The sequence below is a fragment of the Salvia hispanica genome, chromosome 1, assembly GCF_029641045.1.
Source record: "Salvia hispanica isolate PSC_SH4W2 chromosome 1, Shi_PSC_v1, whole genome shotgun sequence".
NCBI classification, from domain to species: Eukaryota; Viridiplantae; Streptophyta; class Magnoliopsida; order Lamiales; family Lamiaceae; genus Salvia; species Salvia hispanica.
Genome location: NC_142692.1, coordinates 54,741,185 through 54,764,810, shown reverse-complemented (window position 1 = coordinate 54,764,810; position 23,626 = coordinate 54,741,185). Strand labels below are relative to the sequence as shown.

Genomic DNA, 23,626 nt, shown 5'->3' with positions numbered 1-23,626 from the left:
TAGATAAACTTTTTTCTCAATTTTAGTGAAACCAATTACGCCTTTATCTGTTGTTTGGTAGACACTCATTTCCTACTTTGTCACTTGAATGGTTACTCCTAGCAGAGGAAAAAAAACATGTGAAGATAAAAAACTCCCTACTTTTTGGAATGAAATACCCAGACGATCCCCCATTCTGCAAAATGGCGCCTACTTTACTCTGTTTTGCGCCATCTTCATCATATTCCCTCTATATAAGCATGTGCTTAATTCATGCCTTTTCACTCCAAATCCACCTGCAACTCATACCACCACTGCATTTGTCCTCCATAGGTTCGAAAGGAAAGAGAAAGTTGATATACGAGGGTAAGATGTCTCGTATCACTTTCTCTCCTACAGAAATCCTCTGTTTTCGCTCACATGTGTATCGTCAGTCATGGATGCTTCTATTTTTTTGCAGGTGCTGCAAGTGATGGAAATGCCGACAAGGTGAAGGGTGACCGCACACGTCGGTCATGGACCAAACGCGAGGAAGCAGCTCTATTGGTGGCGCTACATGATCTTGTCGCGGGAGGGTGGAAGTCTGACAACGGTTTCCGTAACGGCTATGCCACAAGGGTGTATCAAGTAATGAAATGCGAAATACCAAACACGGAGCTAAAGGTGTGGCCGCACATCAACTCTAAGATCACGATTTGGAAGCGTGAGTACGACGCTTTGTCTCAAATCCTTGATCGCAGCGGTGTCGGGTTCAATTCGAACAACGACTTCCGGATTGAATGCAACGACGAGTAGTGCTCAGATTGTGAAGGTTCGGTTTAATACATGTTGTTGTGACATCCCTAACCCGAAACATGCATCATTTTACATATTTTACACATTTTTAATTATTATTACATATTTATATTATTGTTTGCACAATAAATATTATACATGTGATTATATATATACATATATATTATAAATACCAAATAGTTAATCTAAATGAATGTATATGTGTAATAATGTGTGCATGTTCAGTATTATACTACTATAGGTATATGCGAAAGTGGCCTTTGTGCACAATATATATGCATAAATATCTTGAACTAAAATACTACTTCCTCCGTCCCCGAATACTTGACACGGTTTGACCTGGCACGGGTTTTAAGAAATGTAATGGAAAGTGTGTTGAAAAAGTTGGTGGGATGTGGGTCCTACTTTTAAAGTATTAGTTTTATAATAAATGTGAATAGGAATGAGGTAGTGGAATATGGGGTCCACTACCAAAAATGAAAAAAGTAAACTGTACCAAGTATTCGGGGACGGACTAAAATGGCAAACTGTGTCAAGTATTCAGGGACGGAGGGAGTATTTCATAATAATATATATGGCAGCTATAGAAAAAAGAGAAATTGGAAATGTGTTACATATTAGTATAATATATACACGTGTCATATTTCTAGTGTACTTGCTTTGCAAAATAAGACACAACTATATGTTAAAATATTTATTGGTTATGTTGATGGATAAGTTATGAATACGATTGTATACGTGTAAGATTTTAAGCTAAGCTATTTATTTCAACTTTTTTATAGAAATGAATAGTTGGGTTAGCTAAACCGACCTTACTTCAGTATATATTAGTTATTGGTTATGTAAATGAAAAGGGGAATTTTCGGAAGAAATAGAAAGTGGAAATACGATAGTTTCTAGAGATAGAAAATGAGGGGAAAAAAAATGATAGTAGTTTCCTATTCAAACTCTACACATATCTTTACTTTCAGTAGGCCGAAGCCGAAAGACTGTAAGTTATGGGAGGTCGAATCACAGGCTCGATTCCATTACTCTATGTTATAAGGTGCGTATAAATCACACCTTTAGTTCACATATTTTATGTAATTAATTGCTATGTATTAAAATGGAGTGAATATTTAAACTATATGATATGAGCCTGAAATGATTATGTATTATTTGATATTGATGTTGTAAATGATGTGGATATGTGATTTGTGCAATGAATGTGTTTATCTATAGTATTGGAGTTATTGGTGAAATATATTGATATATAATTGGTGCAATGGATATGTTTGATGCATGGTATTGGAATTATTTGAATAATGGAATTAAAGAGGATATGTGACGGTCTTGCCCTGGGTCTGATGTCAATGATAATGGAAATAGACCTACGGGTCACATACAATGATAATGGACCTACAAGTCAAAGAAATTATACAAAGAGGGACCTTCTTAGAAAGGTCAAATCAAAGAGGGGCCTTCGTGGAAAGGTCAAATAATAAAAAAGGACCTGCAGGTTGTATGCAATGGAAATCCCGGGCCGATACTAGGCTTGATCTGTCACAGAATAATAAAAAGAATGGAGAGACATATGTATATGAATATTAGATTGTTTATGATATTTATTATTTCTTGTGATATATTTTGGTGAAAGAATGAGTTTGATATTTGTATGTGAAATTAAAGGTAAGGTTTATATACACTGTGTTGTAGCTCATATAAACCATTATAATTTTTCAGGAATAAGATATCAGTGATGCGTGGGTTGATGTGAGTTACAGTTATTATAAGGGTCGGCGGCTGATGCATTTTGGCAACCTTCTCCTCATCATTTTTGCATGTAGATATATGTGTTTTATTTACTTGACGTGTGGATTATTTATTTTAAATTTTTAAAATTTATTTATAGTAAGTGCATATGTCATAAGGGTTGAGGTGTGACAGCTGTAGACGTACACATGTGCGACGTTTTTTGTGTTACGCTTTCAAAGAGTTTGTTTGATATAGTAGGGCGACGGCAGTGCGAAGACTGTGAAACAAGTCTTGGCCATACTAGGAGGACTGGAAGTCTATCTTTGGGAAGGATTATAGCAACGGGGTGCGTGCAGAAGACGTGGCAGATGAGCTACTGAACGGGAAGGACACATCTTTGGCCGACGAGTCCGAACCAAATATGGTTGCGTACACACTGAAAGACTTCTTCACGGATGACCAAATCCAAGACACCCTCAACTTTGACGCTACCACGAATGTCCTTCTTGGTGACTGATAGAAAAAGTGTCCGGAGCCCAAGCTCCGGTAAGAAGAGAAGCCGTCAGAGGATTTGTTCGAGTCAATGTTGAATGTGATGACGAAGATTCATGAGGACACCAATCAGCGTCTTCAAACTCTGTCCTCTCGTATCGGTTACGACTTCGATTTGAGTGCCAAGCGAGTTGAGATCAGCAAGATGTTGGAGGAAATTCCGGAAGTTCCATAGAAACATCGTTTCATGGCGTTAGACATTCTAGTGAAGGAGCCTGAACGGTTGGATCTATTCACCGGTTTCTCGTTGTCTGACAAGTATTGACTACATCATCCATATCTTTTATTTGCATGTGTTTTGGGTGATCTATTTTGTAGGGTTCACATTTATCTTCGTCTACCTATTTTCCAAATTGGTGGACGAAGTAGTTGGGTGTATTGAATGATGTTAAGTCCAACCGTGCGTATCTATTTTTGGATTAGAATATGTATTCACATTCGAAGAATTTTTCATTTGGGGGGGTGTTGTGTTTAATGTGAGGGCTATATCCGATTTGTAGCCCCCATTTTTCGCCTTTGCGCCAGTGGGTGAATAAGTGGGTGAATATAACTGTGTTAACTTATTTATAACATAAATGTAATGACACGCAACATAAATGCAACTCCAAAATATGGATTTATCTCCCCTTCTGAACCAGAAGTAAATTTTATCTGCTGCAGGCATGACAATATCTGGTATTGCTATCTATTCCCACCAAGCGACTTCGACGTCCCCAACCCCCATTCAGGTCATACCTCTTCCCAATACGCAGTTTAAAATTAAATGTCATTACCATGGGAGGTTGGCCATCCAATCATGGAGATTTTACAAAATCTCACTGAGCTCTTTGTATTTATTACTCTTCATCATTGTTATGCAGTTCATTGGTGTTAACAACAAGTAGCACATACTGATAAGAGTAAAGGCGCCGGATCATGTAGAGCACGAGGAGTGCTCAAATGTAGATAGAATAAATATGAATCAAAAGTATGGGAAAGAGGAACTGTCGGCTTTTATTGATATGGAATGATAATGAATAAGAAGATAAATCCTCCAAGGAAGCCCTCGATCTGAAGATCGCCTATAATCCAATTTCCCAAGATGTCAATCATCATTGTGGAATTGTAATATCTAGACTTACATGTGAGGGAATATAGCAACAACTAAATCTCAACAAATCTGCTAGCTAGAAAATCAAATATTCAAAATAACAGAAAATGAATTTGCAACTACTAAGCCGATGTGTCTTGCTCCTCTTGACTTCGTCTACTCTCCTTCTTTCTCTCCCGCGTTTGTTGCCCAATCAACAACCTGTCGGTCTCCCCTTTTGAGACTCGCCATGTCGTATCACATACATATTTGCATATATGTACATTCGAGAGTAAATTTTAGCTGCAGCATGTGTATATATGCGCATATACACGCATGTGTATCATGTATGTGCAATTACTCACACCTTGTACTCCACATTTAATGTGATGGATATAGTTTCACACAAACAAGGATGATCCAAAAGCAGCATTGAAACACACAACCAGATCTACGACGACATCAGACACAGTAGGGGCAACATACAAATAGTGAGGGGCCGACGTCGAAGGATATGTCAAAGAAACAACTCTGAACAATCTCAATGAACACAATGGTGAAAAAGGATTCACTAGCCAAATCTTCTAAGATTCATCAACCGGGGAAGGAATAGTCTGCAAGATCCTCACAAACGTATGGTATGAAACATAGCTGAGCGTCAAACTAGGGCAGGTCACACATACGAGACAAATTATGTTTGTTATCTTATTGAAATCAACCGCACCTAATCGCCAGACGTTGCTAACACAACTCAAAAATTGAATACACAAATAAGCAATAATCAATTGAATTACATCACCGTCAGTAACCTTTCTAACAGAACTAATTGAATCTACAAATGTACGTAATCGTTAATCGTTCCTCGCCTAACCCTAAAATTCTAGGTTCTTGGATAATTAGTGTTTCATATAACAAACGACTGCATCGACATACCTGTGGTGGTTGGAAGGATGAATATCAAGCAACGACTGAGGGCCTTCCGAGCTTCTTTTTACTGGGTAGCTGGTTCGACAGAGTGGAGTTGTCGGAGGGAAAAATAGGTATGCAGATGCACTTCACATTGTCGGAGATCTGGACAAATACTAATACCACAAATTTTCGAAGATAAAGAATTGCCAATATCTCTGATTGCAGTATAAATTTGTCGAAGATCCGACTCTTTTCTTCCGGGTTCACCGACAATATCTAGATCTACCAAACTGAGTAGAAGACGGTAAAAAGGATGTCTTTTTAGGCTTTTATGACCCAATAGGAGCTATCAATCGAGCCCTAAATATAAAGTCCAATTAATTTCACTGCATTTCTTCGAGCCCAATTTGCTTGATATGCCCAATTCTCCAAATAAATTTTCTCTCGTGAGTCATCGCCGATTCTCTCTTCCCAATCTGTCGTTCCAAGCGACAAGATCATTCATCCACATCTTTACCGTTAGTTTTTTATTATTCCTCCGCTAGACCACTACCTGCAATTTAAACTGCAGAATTAAGCAACAATTAATCCATTACCTTCGTTTTATTGCACACCAATTACTCACTTTTAATCCCATTTAATTTAATCCCACTTTATTACATATAAAGTCAGCAATCAATTTGATCTTGAATGCTAATAATCGCACTCAATTAATTATTGTCTACCACAATCGGCCATTTCCTCCTACCGTTGCACATCTTCCCCTCCACTATCTGGAATTGATATTGGACAATTAAGTCAAATAAATTCAGATTTTAATCCACCTTTAATCACAATTTATTTCCACATTGATTTCCAATAATCGTTCAACAATATATATACTTGGTCTATTCCATCACTGTTTCACAAGTCACGTCCGAATTTCACAACAAATATCAAAGACGTGAAGAGAGAACAAAAAAGAATTAGAGAAGCTGTTTTAGTCAAAACTAGAAGCTCAATCTAGCAAACCCAAAGAACTCAGCTTTCGGGGTGTTTCGGGACTGTTTCGGAGGCTGTCCGGACTCTTTTGGGACGGTTCGTAGCTGTTCAGCATAGTTGTTTGTGGCTGAATGAGCGCGTGCGATGCTGACCGCCAGTACAGTAGCGGCGACACTACACGGCATCGGTAGAGTTTGTCGTTGAGACAGCTCGGTGTGGGCTGATGGCAGCAGGAGCGGAACTGCGGAGGACGGGGCTGCCGGAGACAATGCCGACTCCACAGTGACAGCAGCTGTGCTGCATTCTGATTGAGGGCGAGGGGCTGGTCTCGATGCAGCAGCAGCAGCGAACGCAGGGCACCGAACAGCATCCCTATGTCGAGCAGGAGACGGGGAAGGCGCTGACGGCCTGGAATCGCTGGCTCACGATGAGCAGCGACAAGGTGACTGGTCCGGATGGGCACGAGAACGCGGAGGGCGTGAGGTAGTGATACACTATTTATTAGCACTAAAAATACATGCAAGTATACAGGATAAATCTAGTATAGGTAAAGGTCAGTACCAGGTTGTCGAACACGGGGAATAAAATCACCAATTGGCTATCTTCTACTAAGCCTCTTTTACTATTCGGAGAACTAGAGTGTTTTGTGAAAACATTTAAATTGAAAATAAAAAACAAATCAATGCAGCATAAACTAGAGATTCAATAAATGAGATAAGAGAATTCCAAGGATGTGCGTTCACAACTGTGGTTATAAAAATTCCTCCTACAATGCCTAACACAGTCTATACTTCGATAGGACGAGTTACATAAGTTCTGCCCATATGGTACAAGCATAGATTACTAACACTAGGGTTGTCAATCCTAGATACGTAACTCCTAGAAGCTCCTAAGACCCTTGCAAAGTCCTCACTCTCAATTAACAGTGCCGTTTTAAGGAAAGCTAATTGTAGTGTCTATTAAGTGGATCTAACTCGCCAACCTCCTCTCACGATTATGTAGCAAGTTATAATAAATCAGCATCGAATGTGTCACTTAAACATGCAGTGTTACGGAACAACTTAAGGGAGAAACGAAGTATAAACAAAACGGATATTAAATAGAAAACAGAATTGTATAAACCAAAAGTATGTTACTAACACATCCCTAGAATCCTATGAATTTAGTTACACATAGTAGAATAATCTAAAAAATAGTTTGAAGGGGAAACAATTTAAACATAAGAACTAAAGTGATAAAACCCAAAGGTAGAATCCTGTAGCTTTGATCTTCACTTGACTACGTCTTCAACTTCTTGCACAGTGATGAACTCTCAAATATTTTCGCTCTAGAATTGTGTAGTAAAGAGTGTGTAGGTAAAATCTTGAGAAAATATAATTAAATTCGTGCACCGCCTTCTCGCAGCGGACCGCTGCACCTTGGCCAGCGGTCGCTGTGGATTGTCCGAAGCTTCTGTGGATTTGGGTAGCGGTCGCTGTAAATTAGTCCAGTGGCTACGGGATTTTCTCAAGCGGTCGCTGTACACGTCCCAGTGGTCGCTGGGCGTCTTCAGACTTTTCAGCACAACTTTCCGGAGCGGACCGCTTCAAGCACAGGAGTCGCTGTGGTCCAGCGGTCGCTGCGACAAATGCAGCGGGCCGCTGGGCTTTTTTGAACGTGCCGGAATTCCATCTTTGACTTTTTCCTATCTTTTTGGCTCAAATATGCACAATTCTCACAAAACATGTCAAAATACCAAATTAAATAAAATATACGAAATATAAACATGTTTAGACACTAAAAACAGACCAAATAAAGGTCCTAAAATAGTGCAATATCCAAGTGTATTAGGTAGCAGAGAGAAACGGAGGTCATGGTGATTATTCGTTTTGATTTCTCTGAAATCTGGAATGGTGTAAGAGAAGGAGACGTGAGATTTAGTGAGAGCTGTTTGAATTTTATAAAAATGACTGGACTCATTTTGGTATTTGGGCTGCAGTATTAAATTTTTTGATTTGAGCCATGAGTTTTTTTTATTGGTTGGGACAAGTCATAAATTTTAGTTGAGCTAGCAAATTAATTAAAGAAAGTTTTGAGCTGGAATTTTAATAGTTGGGCTGGAGTTTTAAATATTTGGGCTCCCTTCTTACTAATTAGTTGGGCAGAAAATATGTGTTGAAAGTGTTACGTACGGACTGAGGGCGAGATTGGCCGGCCGGCGTCGCCAGTGACACCTTAGGCGGCTGCGAAATATCCAAAAGAGAAAAAGAACGATCTTCACGAGTTGAGGGAAAAGTGAGAAATCTCGAGTTAGAGAAATTAAACGAACGAGATGATCTTTTTAAGATATGATTGTGGGCTTCCTAACTAAGTATTTTTGCTAGCTTTATTTTAAAAGAGGAAATATCTTTTCAGTTTGGTTTGCAAGTGAAACGGATGATAAGTATGTTTTTCAAGAGAAAGTGATGATGCGTTTTAAGTGAAAGTGATGCTTTATTGAGTGGATTGTGAATCACTTGGCTTTGCCGACATGATGTTATACAATGCTCGACTTTATCGATATGATGTTATATGATGCTCCGCTTTGACCGATAAATATGAGTTAAGTTTCAAATGAGTGTTATGAGGAAAGGAGGATACAAATGCTATGACATGCCATATTTTGTTTTGAGAAATGTCTTTTTTTCATCTAGCACAGGGAGCCACATTTCCAGTTCATGTATAGTTCAGATTTGGCCTAGGGGACCTATCTGAAGTGGTTGTTACCACGTACGGTTAAATCGAATTCGGGTCTTAGTATGGGTAGCGTCCCTACTTTGACTAGTGTACACCAGGGACTGTGAGTCATCGAGTGAGTTGGCCGGTTATTGTGACGGTGGGAGGTGGCCACCTTCTCGGCACCAGAAAGAACAGATTTGATAGTTTTTAAATGCAAGGAGAGATCAGTGTTATGATTGATGAAATGTTTTTGTGTACTCGGTTATTTTTAATAAAATCCCTAGCTCACTCATTTATGTCTTGACATGACAGTTTTATAAAAATGTATTTAGCTTGTGTTCACTGAGTACTTTAAGTACTCAGCTCTGTATGTGTTTTCCCTACATGCAGATTGAGGTGATGACGGTGGGCGATGTTGAGCTTAAACGACGTATGTTCTTTATAGAATGGTGATTGGATGCATATCGTGTCTTCATATATGATGTCATTTGCTCTTGAACTTCTGCTAAAATAGTTTTTCTATTGAAATCGCATATTATTGGTCGAGTTTGAGTGCTCGTTTAGATGATACTCTGATTGTATTCAACTTATTTCCATGATTTTGAGCCAAGTCCATTTATACATTGGTTTTCCCCCTAGCTTAGAAAGGGGCAGGCCTGACATCACTCGGATCAATGTAGGAAGATTTGTTGTTAATTCTGTGATCAAATTCTTCCAGCGACAGAGACCAAGATTATCAATAAGGAAGCCACTCTGCCACTGTAAGAGTGGAGAGTTGAGGAACCATGAGTAAACGTAAAGGTATACTGCGTAACTTATTGACATTAAAAATCACATAGCCTAAAACAGGCAGAGGAATCATGTATTACGAAAATTACTCATAAGGAAAATGTACCTATGTTTACTTTCAATCTTTAAGAAAAACAACTCTTTCTCATGTATAACTTTTTTGACACCAAGTACAACCCCCGATTAGATCCCTTGGAATCCTAAATTATACGTTCTATACAGAGCATTTTAGTTTTTTCATTAATCCTGTCATTCCTTGTTAATTGAGTCATCTTTTGATTTAAAGAAATTTCAAATAATTGAGTCATTTCTATTTTTAGTAAAAAATAATATTCATTATACTTTATATTCTCTTCCTCTCTCTTATTTAATTCCATCTCTAATTTTATTCTCCAAACAATTAATTGTTAGGTTTGGTATACTGAAAAGCATGTTTTGAGTACGAATAGAATCTTGCTTGTATACAAAAACTCTATAATCCACTTTTAACCCGATTCAGTATTATTCGAGCAGTTTCGCACAAATAGAATTAGTATTACTATTACATTGTGTTTCTTGTGCATTTATAAAATGTTTTACAAACATTTAAATGCATAACAAGCAAACAAAACCTATGTCTTTTGCTTAGTAGACTGGTTGTGGGCGTCATCCACTTTAAGGTAACTACAGTCGGTTCTATGCAATGTTTTGCAAAAGAGAAATAAGAATTTCACAACCTGGATAGGCCCTGGCTACCTATTGCAAAAGGTTGCAATGCCAGTCCGATTATTCTTTACCTTTACTTAAGATGACAATGGATCTAACAGCAAGACATGTCTTTATCCTATCTACTGAAAGACGAGGTTTTGATAAACGACTACTTTTTAGTCAACATACGTTAGCATGGAGCATACATTATTGGTTATGCATTACTTTGACTTATCAAACGGTGTAGGTTTTTCGCAACCCAATAATCCTGGTATCTTGGGTAGTGGTAATTAATATCTATCGGTGCTAGGATTGTTATTATGTTGAATCGGCACTTGATAATGTCCTCAAGAGGAGCTCGAACAAGGTTTTATTATTCTGAAACTGACCAGTTGGAATTTAATTAATCTATATGTAATAAATAAGTGTTTCTTGTTGAGTCCACTCGTGGAGTAAACAAGATGTTAGTTAATTAAGTTCATAACAGACATCAATTGATTAATGAACATTTATATAAGTAATAAATAAGTGTTTCTTGTTGAGTCCACTCATGGAGTAAATAATCATTTAAACGAGGATACCGAGATAACTTGCAATTTCGGATTTAGATGAGTAAATCAATATTATTACTGGAGTGGCTGATAATAATATTCAAATTCAAGCTTATATTAAATTAAAGTTCAATTAATTAGATAAAAACTAATTGGGTGTGGCCTGAATACAAACCTGTTAGGTTTGGGATACTGAAAAGCATGTTTCGAGCAAGTTTCGCTCGAATAGAATTTTGTTTGTATACATAAAACTCTACAATCCACTTTAAACCCGATTCAATATTATTCCAGCAGTTTCGCACGAATAGAATCAGTATATTATTATATTGTGTTTGCTTGTGCATTTATAATATGTTTTATAAACATTTAAATGTATAAGAAGCAAACAAAGTCTAAGTCTTTTGCTTAGTAGACTGGTTGTGGGCGACGTCCACTTTAAGATAACACAGTCGGTTCTATGCAATGCTTTGCAAAAGAAAAAGAAGAATTTCACAACCCAGATAAGCTTAGACTATTTCTAAGCCTTTCTAAAATAAAATGACATTGGTGTGGTATAGCACTGAATGGATCTAACAGCAAGACGTGTCTTTATGCTATCTACTAAAAGACTAGGTCTTGATAAAATACTATTTCTTAATCTACATACGTTAGCATTGAGCATATGGTATTGATTATGCACTACTTTGACTTATCAAATGGTGCGAGTTTTTTGCAACCCAGTAATCCTGATATATTGGGTAGTGGTGATTAATGTCTAGCAGTGCTAGGATTGTTAATATGTTGAATCGTGCGCGAGGTGAGTCTCGTTAGATAATGTCCTCAAGAGGAGCTTGAACAATGTTTTATTATTTGGAAAACTGGCCAGTTGGAGTTTTATTAATCTATGAATAATAAATAAGTGTTTCTTGCTAAGTCCACTCTTGGAATTAATAAGATGTTAATTAATTAAATCCATAACAGACAATAATTAATTAATGAATATTTATATCTTAAGCGCGGAAAATAAATAATAAACGAAATGGAAACCCGGATTACTTGTAATCTCGGATTTGGATAGGAGTGCAATATTACTTCTGTAGTGGCTGCTCGTAATATTCCAATTAAAAGCTTATATTAAATTGGGGTTCAATTTAATTAGTAAAAAGCTAATTGGAGGAGCCCATATCCAAAACCTTCCATAGATCCCTGGCTGGGCCCAATATGAACTTAATATAAATAGGAGAATAAATGAGACAGAAATCAATTTTCCCATTAAAAATAGCGTCTCTCTCTTCTCTTTACTAGGAGACGATTTTTTTCTTGATTTTCTCCTCCGTGAGGAATTTTCTGGCTTTTTTATTCGAGTCCTAATATTTTGATAAGATCAGTCCACCCTGATATCGATATACGTCAGAAGATCCGTGGTCTAGTATTTAAGATCATCGTGGAGAAGGCGCGAGCAATCGACGATTCTTTGGAGAATCAAATTGGTAACTCTAAACCGTAGTATTCATGTTTAGGATTCACTTTCTTTAAGCATGAATTATTTGCGTTCTAGCATGCAATTATCTGTTTAACATGTGAATTGATTAATCGCATCATCGGTCAAATAAATCCTTGTTTGATTTATTTGTTATTGTACAAGTCTTCCGTTGTGCAAGGGGCACCAAACCCCAACAATTGGTATCAGAGCCTATTTATGTAAGAAGATATCAAAGTCTTTCCAAGACAAGTTTGATTATGTGATAAGATGTACTCATTAAAATCTTATCATTAATGGGTAAGCATTAGATACAACGAGAATCACCTTAAAGAAACTACCAGCATCAGCATAAGTACCTTCTACAAAACACGAGTTGTGGACTAGAGCAACTCTGGTCTAGCACATCTCAAGGTGTAATGTTGTTCCAACACGTGTTGGAAAGGTATCCAAGTAATTGGAGGTGAGTACTGAGGTATGATTTAAGGTTGTCCTAAATGATGTAAAGATATAAGTTCTGTAATCTTCAAAGATATAATTCTTGTATAAAGATCAAGAGAGGATCTATAAGCCTAACAGCGTGATGACTCTCAAAGTAAAGAGAGAGATATCATATTTTCCACATTACCAAGAAGTCATACCATTAGAAACTTTTGCATTAATAAAATCAACTTCAGTACCTAAGATTGTAAGAACCATGTCGTAGTGGGAACGTTGTAGAACACAACAATTTCATGAGTCTAATCATAAGACTCAGTCTTAGATTAACTTGAATATAATCCCTTTAACTACAATGTAGTATTGGTTAATTTGGATAATCATATTTGAAAAGGTGATAGATTCCATATTACAATCTAAGATAGACAACATGTTTTACAAGACTTGCAATACAACCTACAGACTGTGCCAGTCAGTGGGAGCAAGTATCTTTGCAAGTGTAAATGTGGATCTCAAATGGCTAGACAATGACAATGGGTTATGCCCAAAGAGGGTTATCTTCTCGCTATCGTTGTGCCATGATTTATTCGATCATATTGTCTATTAGAACTTACATAAATGAGAATGTATGTATTATGATTGTCGAGACAGCCTTCTATAAATAAAAGTCTTGAGGAAATCATCTATTAGAAATTCCATGAAAAGGTTTATACCTTTCAAGATGGAATTGTCTTGTCTCTAGTCAAGTGTCGTTTGACGCTTAGTGAGATCAAGAATTATGAAACTAGTTTCGGAGATAGTTGTCTCATGTATGCTATAATGTGTACTAAGTTTGATATTAGTTGTGCTTATGCATGTAAAGCGTATATCATATTAACCATGACAAAGGACTTTGATTGAGGTAAAGAGTATACCATAGTGCTTGAGAAAGACTAATTGCTATATTCTAGTTTACCAGTCATTCATGTAATGTTCTTAGGGTTACACTAATTTAGTTTTATGACTAATCAGTGATCCAGTAAGTCATCTTCTGTATATGTCTTTACCTTAGGAGTATCTTCCTAATAGCTTTAATCGTAAGTTTGAGTATGCCTATGAGTATTACATTTGGAGTATGACTCTAGTGAAGGGACACACGATCTATTAAAGCTAAGCAATCATGTAGAGGATGAAATTAATTAAAGATCAAGTATGCAGCAGGACATTATGATGGAATAGATATGATCAGAGAACAACCAAGCAGATTTTTTACATAAAATGCGGCGTTCAAACATGATGTGAAATGATGGTGGTTCGATATATCTAGTACCAAGACCTACTTTGTGTATAAGTGGGAGAGTTTTTGGCAGTGGGTATACTCGAAAGCATGTTTTGAGTATAATTGGGAGATTGTATATGTAAAACTCTACAATCCACTTTTAACCCGATTCAATATTATTCGAGCAGTTTAGCATGAATAGAATCAGTATATTATTACATTGTATTTGCTTGTGCATTTATAAGATGTTTTATAAACATTTAAATGTATAAGAAGCAAACAAAGTCTAAGTCTTTTGCTTAGTAGACTGGTTGTGAGCGACGTCCACATTAAGGTAACACAGTCGGTTCTATGCAATGGTGTGCAAAAGAAAAAGAAAATTTACACAACCCAGATAGGCTTTGACTACCTATCCTTAAAGGTTGCAATCTCAGTTCGATTATTTCTAAGCCTTTCTAAAATAAGATGACATTGGTGTGATATAGCACTGAATGGATCTAACAACAAGACGTGTCTTTATGCTATCTACTGAAAGACTAGGTCTTGATAAAATACTATTTCTTAATCTACATACGTTAGCATTGAGCATGTGGTATTGATTATGCACTACTTTGACTTATCAAATGATGCGGGTTTTTTGCAACCCAATAATCCTGATATATTGGGTAGTGGTGATTAATGTCTAGCGGTGCTAGGATTGCTATTATGTTGAATTGTGCGCGAGGTGAGTCTCGTTTGATAATGTCCTCAAAAGGAGCTTGAACAAGGTTTTATTATTCGTAAAACTGGCCAGTTGGATTTTTATTATTCTATGAATAATAAATAAGTGTTTCTTGCTAAGTCCATTCTTGGAATTAATAAGATGTTAATTAATTAAGTCCATAGCAGACATGAATTAATTAATGAACATTTATATATTAAGCGCGTTAATAAATAATAAACAAAATGGAAACTCGGATTACTTGTAATCTCGGATTTGGATGGTGAGTGCAATATTACTTCTGTAGTGGCTGTTTGTAATATTCCAATTAAAAGCTTATAATAAATTGGGGTTCAATTTAATTAGTGAAAAGCTAATTGGAGGAGCCCATATCCATAACCTTCCATAGATCTCTGACTGGGGCCCAATATGAACTTAATATAAATAGGAGAATAAATGAGATGGAAATCACTTTTCCCATTAAAAATAGCGTCTCTCTCTTCTCTTTAGTAAGAGACGATTTTTTTCTTGATTTTCTCCTCTGTGAGATTTTCAGGCCCTCCTCCGTGAGGAATTTTTCTATCTTTTTTATTCAAGTCCTAGTATTTTGATAAGATCAGCCCACTACGATATCGAGATACAGTTTGGGAACCAGTCAGAAGATCCGTGGTCTAGTATTGAAGATCATCGTGGAGAAGGCGCGGGCAATCGACGATTCTTTGGAGAATCAAATTGGTAACTCTAAACCGTAGTATTCAAGTTTAGGATTTACTTTCTTTAAGCATGAATTATTTGCGTTCTAGCATGCAATTATATGTTTAACATGTGAATTAATTAATCGTATAATCGGTCAAATAGATTCTTGTCTGATTTATTTGTTATTGTACAAGTCTTCTGCTGTGCAAGGGGCACCAAACCCCAGCAAACCCTTCATAGATCCCTAATATGACCCATCATAACATTATATAGGACACTAGACAGAAGACATATGATTATTCATTCATAATTTTTGAAAATCTCTACATAGCGAATTTCGAATTTCTCTCTTTATTTTGAGAGTAATTTCATGTTATTTGAATTACTTGATCGCATGAGTTCTTTGTTACATATTTTTTACATATTTGTACGAATGAACAAATCCTCTACGACGAGGGAAAGGGCTGCGTGGAGAATTAATTCTCGCCATGTACGTAATCAATTAATGGCTACGTGAAAATTGAGATACAATTTATGTTTGCATTCATGACGTTGGTAATGACTAATGATTACATACAAGAAATCTCAAGTAATGATTGCATTTGTATTCATGCGCCGATATTGTTGACTTCTCTTGACGGTAGAATTCAATACGTGAGTGAATTGAATTCGGGGTCGGGATGGAGGAGCAGCAGCGCAGACGGCTGCAGAGACGCCGACGTCGCAACAGCAACGTTGACCCAGCAGCCATGAAGGTGATCGGACAGCAACACAGCGCAGCTGCGACTGCAGTGGCTGCAGGCGTGAACAGCGCCGCTGATTGGACGGGCAGCTGCAGCGTGATCCGGCTCGGAGGTGACGATGAAGCGAGGTGTGTCCTTCCGAGCAGCCGGACAGCAGCGTTGTGAGCTTCAGCAGGAGCCTCTTGTTGGCTGATCTCATGACTTGGGCTGTGCATACTGACCCAGGCGGATGAGAAGGTCCTATCAGCTTCCTTTAGCGGCGAATTTCGAGTGGGAGAACGATGGCGCTAGATTAGGGTTGTCCCTATGTGCAACGGCGAATCGTCTCATCTCGTGACATCGCTTTCCAAATTTAAATTAGGGTATCCTAACTCTTGGAATTAATTTGGAAAGAATTCAAGATTAATTTTAAAATAAAATTTGAATATATATTTTGTGGACTTAATATATTATACTCCCTTGATAGGGCTCGTTATAAGCATGGTTTTTTAGAGTTTATTGCATTAACATGGTTAATAATGTGCAAAAAGAATAGTGAATTTGAGTTCGCAGGAGCTACAAAACGAAGAAAACGGCGAGTGCAGGAATGACCGGATCAACTCAGAAAAGAAGTATAAATAACCAAAAGTAGAGCCAAGTTGATCTGCTGCGCCGACAAACTGATCCAGTGGAGTCGATCACCTAAAGTGATGAGTCACAAGAGAGAGAAAGAGCAGATGCTACCTCAGAGGGGCAGAATTGTCAAAGATAGGATGGGCTTACCCTAGGGATTTGGGCCCAACATCGTCCTATAAATATGGAGAGAGTGCATAGATTCAGGGAGACTCATCATTTTCAGTCACCTCAAATTCACTTAGTTTTTTAGCATGGAGTAGAAGTTAGCTAGCAGTTGGAGTCACCGTTTCCGCCTCATGTCTTCACCTCTTCTTCCCCATAAAGGGAGAAGAGACCGAATCTGCATAGGTCGATGCTTTTGTAGCACCCCGAGGAGTTAAAACAATTTCAATTTTGTTTTTAGTTCATTACTTTCGTAGATTAGTTGTTTTTCATGTTTATTCTCAGTTACTATTCTAGTTTCCTTTCGGCTGTCGTTTGATCTTTACGTTTGTGCTAGAATTCTGTTTTCATCACCTTTTACCGAAGATCTTTTTTATGAAATGGAATTTTTAGTTCAAGTTGTTTTAGATCTGACATTTTTTGCTGTGATTGCTTTTCTTTATCTTAGTTCAACTTTGATTATGCTTTCGCGTAGGTAGATTTACATTTGTGTTCGCCAACTTGCATGAGAATAGGTAAGATAGTTTAGATCTGCTTTTGTTTACGTAAATTTCATATGGAAGAAAACGCTAAGTCTAGCAAAAGACTAGCAAAAAACATACAAGAAGAGATCACTGGCAACATCATGAACTATCCATCAAAACCTAGAGTGGGCAGCCTCGTTAAAACCCCTCGAGGGGAAAACCCAGTGGGATAAAACCCCCCAAAGGGAAAAAGGGAGTACTCTGAGGAGTAACTCATGATGCGTCTACAAAACAGGTCCAAAACTCCCAACAGACAATGCTCCATAATCATCGGTCTGGAAGATGTAGTATCACTTGATCTTGAGGAAACCGAGAGTAGAGCAGGCTGTATGTGGCCTCCTTGATAGAAGATCACCCGAGTCACGTCCCAAGCTTTACCATCGAAAATAACAGCACTACGCGACTTCCAAATAAGGAAAACCGTGGCCATAAAGAATATCCGTTTAGCCACTTGAATAATTGTCGAGCCTCTCGAGTGGCGCCTAGCCAATTTGATGACACTCTTAATAGTTGTGGATCTTCTCACCGTGCTGAGCCAGAGCATGATTTTACCCCAACAGCCTAAGTCATCGTGCATTTAAAGAAAAGGTGTTCTGCCGATTCTTCATGAAAACCACAAAGTTGGCACGAATGATCGATATCCTGATAGTGCAGCCGGTCCCAAGTAGAAAGCCTTCCCCGAACCGCAAGCCAAGTGATGAAAGTGTATTTGGGCGGAACCACATCCTTCCGAACATATCGGGGCTAGGCAAGCTTTTCACCTTTTGGGCGGAAGAACTCATAAGCATCCTGTACACCATTAGAAGCAAACCATTTCTCCCATTTCTGGATAGTCTCCTGTCTTGAGCAAGTTTCCAGCATCAGGTCGCGGTTAGTCAGAAGTATTTTGATCAAGCGAGAATCGTTCTTAGCATGTTCTGACTTGATAGTATTGTGGGTTAAGGTACAACGATAATAGCTATCATCCAGCTTGACTCGTCCATCTTCTGACTTGATCAAGTTGTGCATGTTCTACGTGTTTTCAATTTACTTGTGAAACCAGTTTGACGAAGGAAAACAAATCATGTTTTATCAAATGGCGCCGTTAACGGGGATGGATGGCGTCATATGTGCCTGTGTTTGAGATATTTGGTGTACATAGTTTTGATCCTTTCATTTTCTTTTTCTTTTGCAGTTTGTGAACAGGGGCCTGAACTTTAGGCACTGGAATAGTCCCACTTACTGGAGAAATATGGAATCTAATTGGAGGTTCCGAGAAGCAGCCAACTCGGTCGTTACGAGATCTGGACTGAACACAGGAGGCCATCTTACACAAGCTCATAAGGAGAGGAAGATCAGAACCCGTTTGCTGAGTTTAAGGAGGACACTGTCAAGGAAGGTTGACCAGTCAGAATGGCTGAAGTGGTGGATAATGATCTGGAGATCGGAGCTCTCAATGATCACCTTCCTGGAGAACCAGCTCAGGCAATAATGGTGACTCCAGGGCAGGCGAACATAGACGCGAAGAATAACACATTGACCATCCTGCCTAAATATGCTGGGAAGTCAACTGAGAGCCTATATGAGTTTTTAAATGAATTTTGCAAGATTTGTGGGATTCAAAAGCGTCCAGCTTGGGGTGATACCTTTCGCCCAGAAGCTAATACTTGGCTAATGAGGTTACCGCTCAACTCTATCAGAACATGGGCCGACTTTAGATCTCAGTCTCTGGATTACTTCTTCCCTTCCACCAAGATTGAAATGAGCCTTTGACTCAGTATTGGAATAGACTCAAGGGAATGTTGGATGCCTGCCCAAATAATCACATGGAGGAGGCGGAAATTTTCAACAACTTCTATGAAGGGATGACACCCGAGAGCAAGGACCTGATGAATTCTTCTATTGGAGGAGATTTTTCGAAACTGAAAGTAAGTGAAGCCAAAAGAGTGCTGGAGAGGCTGGTGAATGCTAAGAGAGCATATAATTCTCCCAGAGCCCTGATAATGAGACGGGTGACAGCGAATACCACGGTGGAAGCAACTGAAGATGTCTTCAGGATCGACGCTCGGATGGATAAGTTTGAGAAGGCCATACTAGCTGCCTTGGAGAAAAATGCACAAACTACTCCATTGAGAAGATGAAAGCTGCGTCAAGTCAGGAGAAAGCCTATCCTAATTACGAGTCTTCCGGAGATCAAGAATTCCAAGCGCAAGCAAATGCAGTGGGGAATTGGAATCAGAATCTCAACTGGAATCCGTGGAAATTTGAAGATGCTCCATGGACGGACCATTCAAATTTTAGGTGGTCAGATCCCAATACAGCTCAACAACCACCATTGGCACTCACGTAGCAGCAACCTCCAGCTATTGGATATCAACAACCACCGGCTATTACTTATCCACAACAGTCGGAAGGGTAGCCTTATTGGCAGAATCGTAACCTAGAAGGTCAGAACCAGTGGAACAACAATAGGGGGTAGTGGAACCAACCTAATTGGAAGAACCGAAATCAGAGTAATCAAATGGTTTCCTATGTTCCTCCACATCAGAGAGGGTATCAAAACAGCAACTAGAACCCCCAGTCGCAACCGCATGGAAACCAAGCTCCGCATGAGAATTTCCACCAAGGGCATCGGTCTTCGTCAAGCCAACCGTCGGGAATGAACGCGGGTAAATGGCCAAGGCAAGTTGATGATGTAGTAGGGGATTTGCTGAATGCTCAACAACACATTCAAGGGAACATACAAGCCATTAATGACTTGGTACATAAAATGTAAGATGCTCAGTAAGAGCAGAAAGATGCCATGGATATGCTCACCAGATAACTATCCTAGATATCCACAACACTAAATGAAATACGTTGACACGATGGCTGACTTCCTGCCACTGTGAAGATGCCAGACACAGCTAATACCCTAAATCACTCTGAGGTCAGTTAGGGATTATGATGAACCTTTGGGCCGAACAGGGGAGGAAGATGGAGAAGAGAGCAGTGAGAGTACCCCCTTGAAGGAGGTGAGAGACCCATTTCCCGCAAATTCCCGAACCACGAACTCTCGACCCAGAACTAGAGGAGCTTGGGAAGGAAGTCAAGAAACATGAACGAGATGACTCAGGTGAAGGAACTAGAAACTCAGTAAAGCGCATGAAACCTTATCCATACAGGGGAGAGGTCAAGAGGCAGAAGGAGGAGCCAACTGACTTCAAGGAAATTTTTGGAAAGTTCAAGATCAACCTACCCTATATGCAGGCATTAAAGCTACCTCCGTTTAGCAGGTTCATCAAAGACTTCATAGCTAGGAAGGCCAAGGCTGACGAGAAGATTGTAATCGGGGAGAGTGTATCTGCTGTGATCCAGAAAAGGATGCTTCCTTAAAAAATGACCGATCCAGGGATGTTCACCCTACCCATCGTCATTGGGGACGTGAACATCGAGCATGCCATGTGTGATCTGGGAACATCTATCAATGTGCTACCGTTCTCTATTTACAAAAGGTTGACTAAGGTCAGCCTAGTGCACATGAAGGTGGTGATCCAGCTAGCGGATGGATCCTTAATCAGCCCCGAGAGAGTGCTGGAGAATGTGATCGTAAGGGTGCATAATTTCCTATACCCTGCAGATTTCCATGTGATTCAGATGAATGATTCCGAAGCTGGTGAAGCCAGTGGAGTATTATTAGGAAGTCCATTCCTGCGGATGGCCAAGACTATAATCGATGTAAGTGTCGGTACGATTTGTTTGGACTGTCATGGGGAGAAGTTCACGTTCAATATTGATGAGGCTATGAAAAAACCCTTGGACACTGAAAATCTACATTCCATGGAATATCTGGAGACTGAGCTGTTTCATGAACAACTTGTAGCTGCTGAGATGAATTACTTGATTGAGGAAGAGAATTCTTAATTGTGCGAGACACTGACACAGAACATGACTGACGAGGAGATCAACGATGCAATCATGGGATTCTGCCAGAAGTCAACATCAACTGGATCAGCTGGAATTGCTTAACTAAGCAGTTTGGATAAGGTGCCCGATTTTGGGGAGCTAGCAGCGAAAAATATGGAGAAAAATCCCTTGGCCCAAGAGGTTGTTACACCTAAAAGGGAGCTGAAGACGTTGCCCCCGGGCTTAAAGTATGCTTACCTCGGGGACGAGAAGACCATTCCAGATATAATAAACAGCCAGTTGACAGAAAAGCAAGAAGAAGAAGTGTTAGTGGTACAGAGAAGGAACCAGAAGGCTCTTGGATGGACTTTGTCAGATTTGGTCGGGATCTGCCCTGACCTCTACATGCACCATACCAGACTAGAGGAAGGAGCTAAAGTGCATCGGTACCCGCAGAGGAAGTCGAATCCCAACATGCGTGAAGAGGTCTTAAAGGAAATATTGAAACTGCTGTCGTTGGGAATCATCTACTTGGTTTCGGATAGTGAATGATTCAGCCTACTTCACATAGTTCCTAAAAAGTCAGAATTCCAGGTGGTAAAGAATGAAAAAAAATGAGCTAGTGCCCACACGATTAGTCACAGGGTGGCGGATGTGTATAGATTACCGCAAGCTGAATGATGCTACAGGGAAAGACCACTTCCCCTTGCCATTCATAGCTCAAATGCTGGAGCGATTGGCTGGGAAACAATATTTCTACTTTTTGGATGGATATAATGGATATTTCCAGATCTATGTGGATCTTGAGGATCAAGACAAGATAACTTTCACCTGCCCATTCAGAACTTATGCATATAGAGGGATGCCCTTTGGTTTTTGCAATGCACCAGGGACATTCCAAAGGTGTATGATGAGTATTTTCTTCGATTGAAGTGTTTTTCATGGATGATTTAACAGTCTATGGAAATTCTTCTGAGTCGTGCCTTGGCAATCTAGATAGAGTGTTGAAAAAATGTCAGGAGAAGAATTTGGTTTTAAATTTTGAGACGTGTCATTTCATGGTACCAGAAGGAATAATTTTGGAGCATATTGTATCAGAGAAGGGGATTCAAGTTGATAAGGCAAAGGTGGAGGTCATCAACAAGCTTCTTTTTCCTACAATCCCAAAGGAGATACGAGCTTTTCTTGGACATGCTGGGTTTAATAGAAGGTTCATCAGAGAATTTGCGAAGATTCCTCAGCCATTGACCCATCTGCTAAAAAATGACATGGAATTTGTGATCGATGAGCCGTTTCAGAAGGCATTTCAGCTCTGATCGCCTTGTCTGAGCACCTATCAACAGGGCTCCCGACTAGAATCACCCTTTTGAGGTGATGTGCTACGCTAGTTATTTTGCAGTGGAAGCAGTGAAGGGACTAATAGCGGAAGCGTGCGATGTTTAATGCATAACAAATAAATAAGATAATCAAGATCTATTTAGCAGATAATTTTGCCAAATTATATTCGCGCAATCATCACATATATCATGCTCATAACTTAATTGAAACCTAAAACATGCTTTTCTACAGTTTCGCTATTTTACCTTGATGATTCTCCAAAGAATCGAAGATAGTAAAACCACAGATCTTCTATCTGGTTCCCAGAATGTAAACTGATATCAGGGTGGGCTGATCTCACCAGTATAGTAGGACTTAAATAAAGAAGACGGAAAACCTATCTTACGGAGGAGAGAAAAATCCCCCCTTTCCAAGACAGAGAGGGGGACAAAAATTATGAAGAAAATAATATGTATTTTCTGTCTCCTTTATTCTCCTATTTATATAAAGTCATATATTGGGCCCAGACAGGGATCCATGGAAGGTTTTGGATATGGGCTCCTCCAATTAGCTTTTTACTAATTAAATTGAACCCAATTTAATATAAGCTTTTAATTGGAATATTACGAGGAGCCACTACATAAGTAATATTGCATTCCCCATCCAAATAAAAAATTATAAGTAATTCGGGTTTCCATTATATCCCGCGTTTAAGATTTAAACATCCATTAATTAATTATTGTCATCTATGGACTTAATTAATTAATCTCTTATAAATTCCAAGAGTGGATTTAGCAAGAAATGCGTATTTATTATTCATAGCGTAATCAAACACCAACTAGCTAAGTTCTGAATAATAAAACCTTATTTCGAGCTCCTCTTGAGGATGTTATCAAACGAGACTCACCTCGTGCACGATTCAATATAATAGCAATCCTAGCACCGCTAGTATAAACCACCACTACCCAATATACAAGGCTTGTTGGGTTGCGAAAAACCCGCACCATTTGGTAGTCAAAGTAGTGCCTAATCAATACCGTATGCTCAATGCTAACATACATTGATTAAGAAATAATAATTATCAAGACCTCGTCTTTCAGTAGATAG

At 38.8% G+C, this 23,626-nt stretch overlaps 1 protein-coding gene and 1 long non-coding RNA gene across 3 annotated transcripts; both read left to right on the top strand.

The window, feature by feature from the left end:
- Positions 1-1,610: 1,610 nt before the first annotated feature.
- LOC125185246 (uncharacterized) lies at positions 1,611-4,187 on the top strand. Of its 2 annotated transcripts, XR_016134391.1 has the most exons (4): positions 1,617-1,819; positions 2,497-3,318; positions 3,721-3,788; positions 3,921-4,187. It is a non-coding gene; the product is annotated as an uncharacterized LOC125185246 (long non-coding RNA). The 2 variants fall into 2 exon arrangements; XR_016134390.1 differs by lacking the exons at positions 3,721-3,788; positions 3,921-4,187 and having other exon boundaries at positions 1,611-1,819; positions 2,497-3,513.
- Positions 4,188-20,695: 16,508 nt separating this feature from the next.
- LOC148934166 (uncharacterized) lies at positions 20,696-21,220 on the top strand. Its single transcript, XM_089062218.1, has one exon. It carries the CDS (start codon positions 20,696-20,698, stop codon positions 21,218-21,220), a length of 525 nt encoding a protein of 174 aa, XP_088918344.1.
- The last annotated feature ends 2,406 nt before the right edge of the window (positions 21,221-23,626 follow it).

What these genes read in the sequence shown, in the direction of transcription:
- LOC148934166 (XM_089062218.1), top strand. Translation starts at nt 20,696, where the DNA reads ATGACCGATCCAGGGATGTTCACCCTACCCATCGTCATTGGGGACGTG.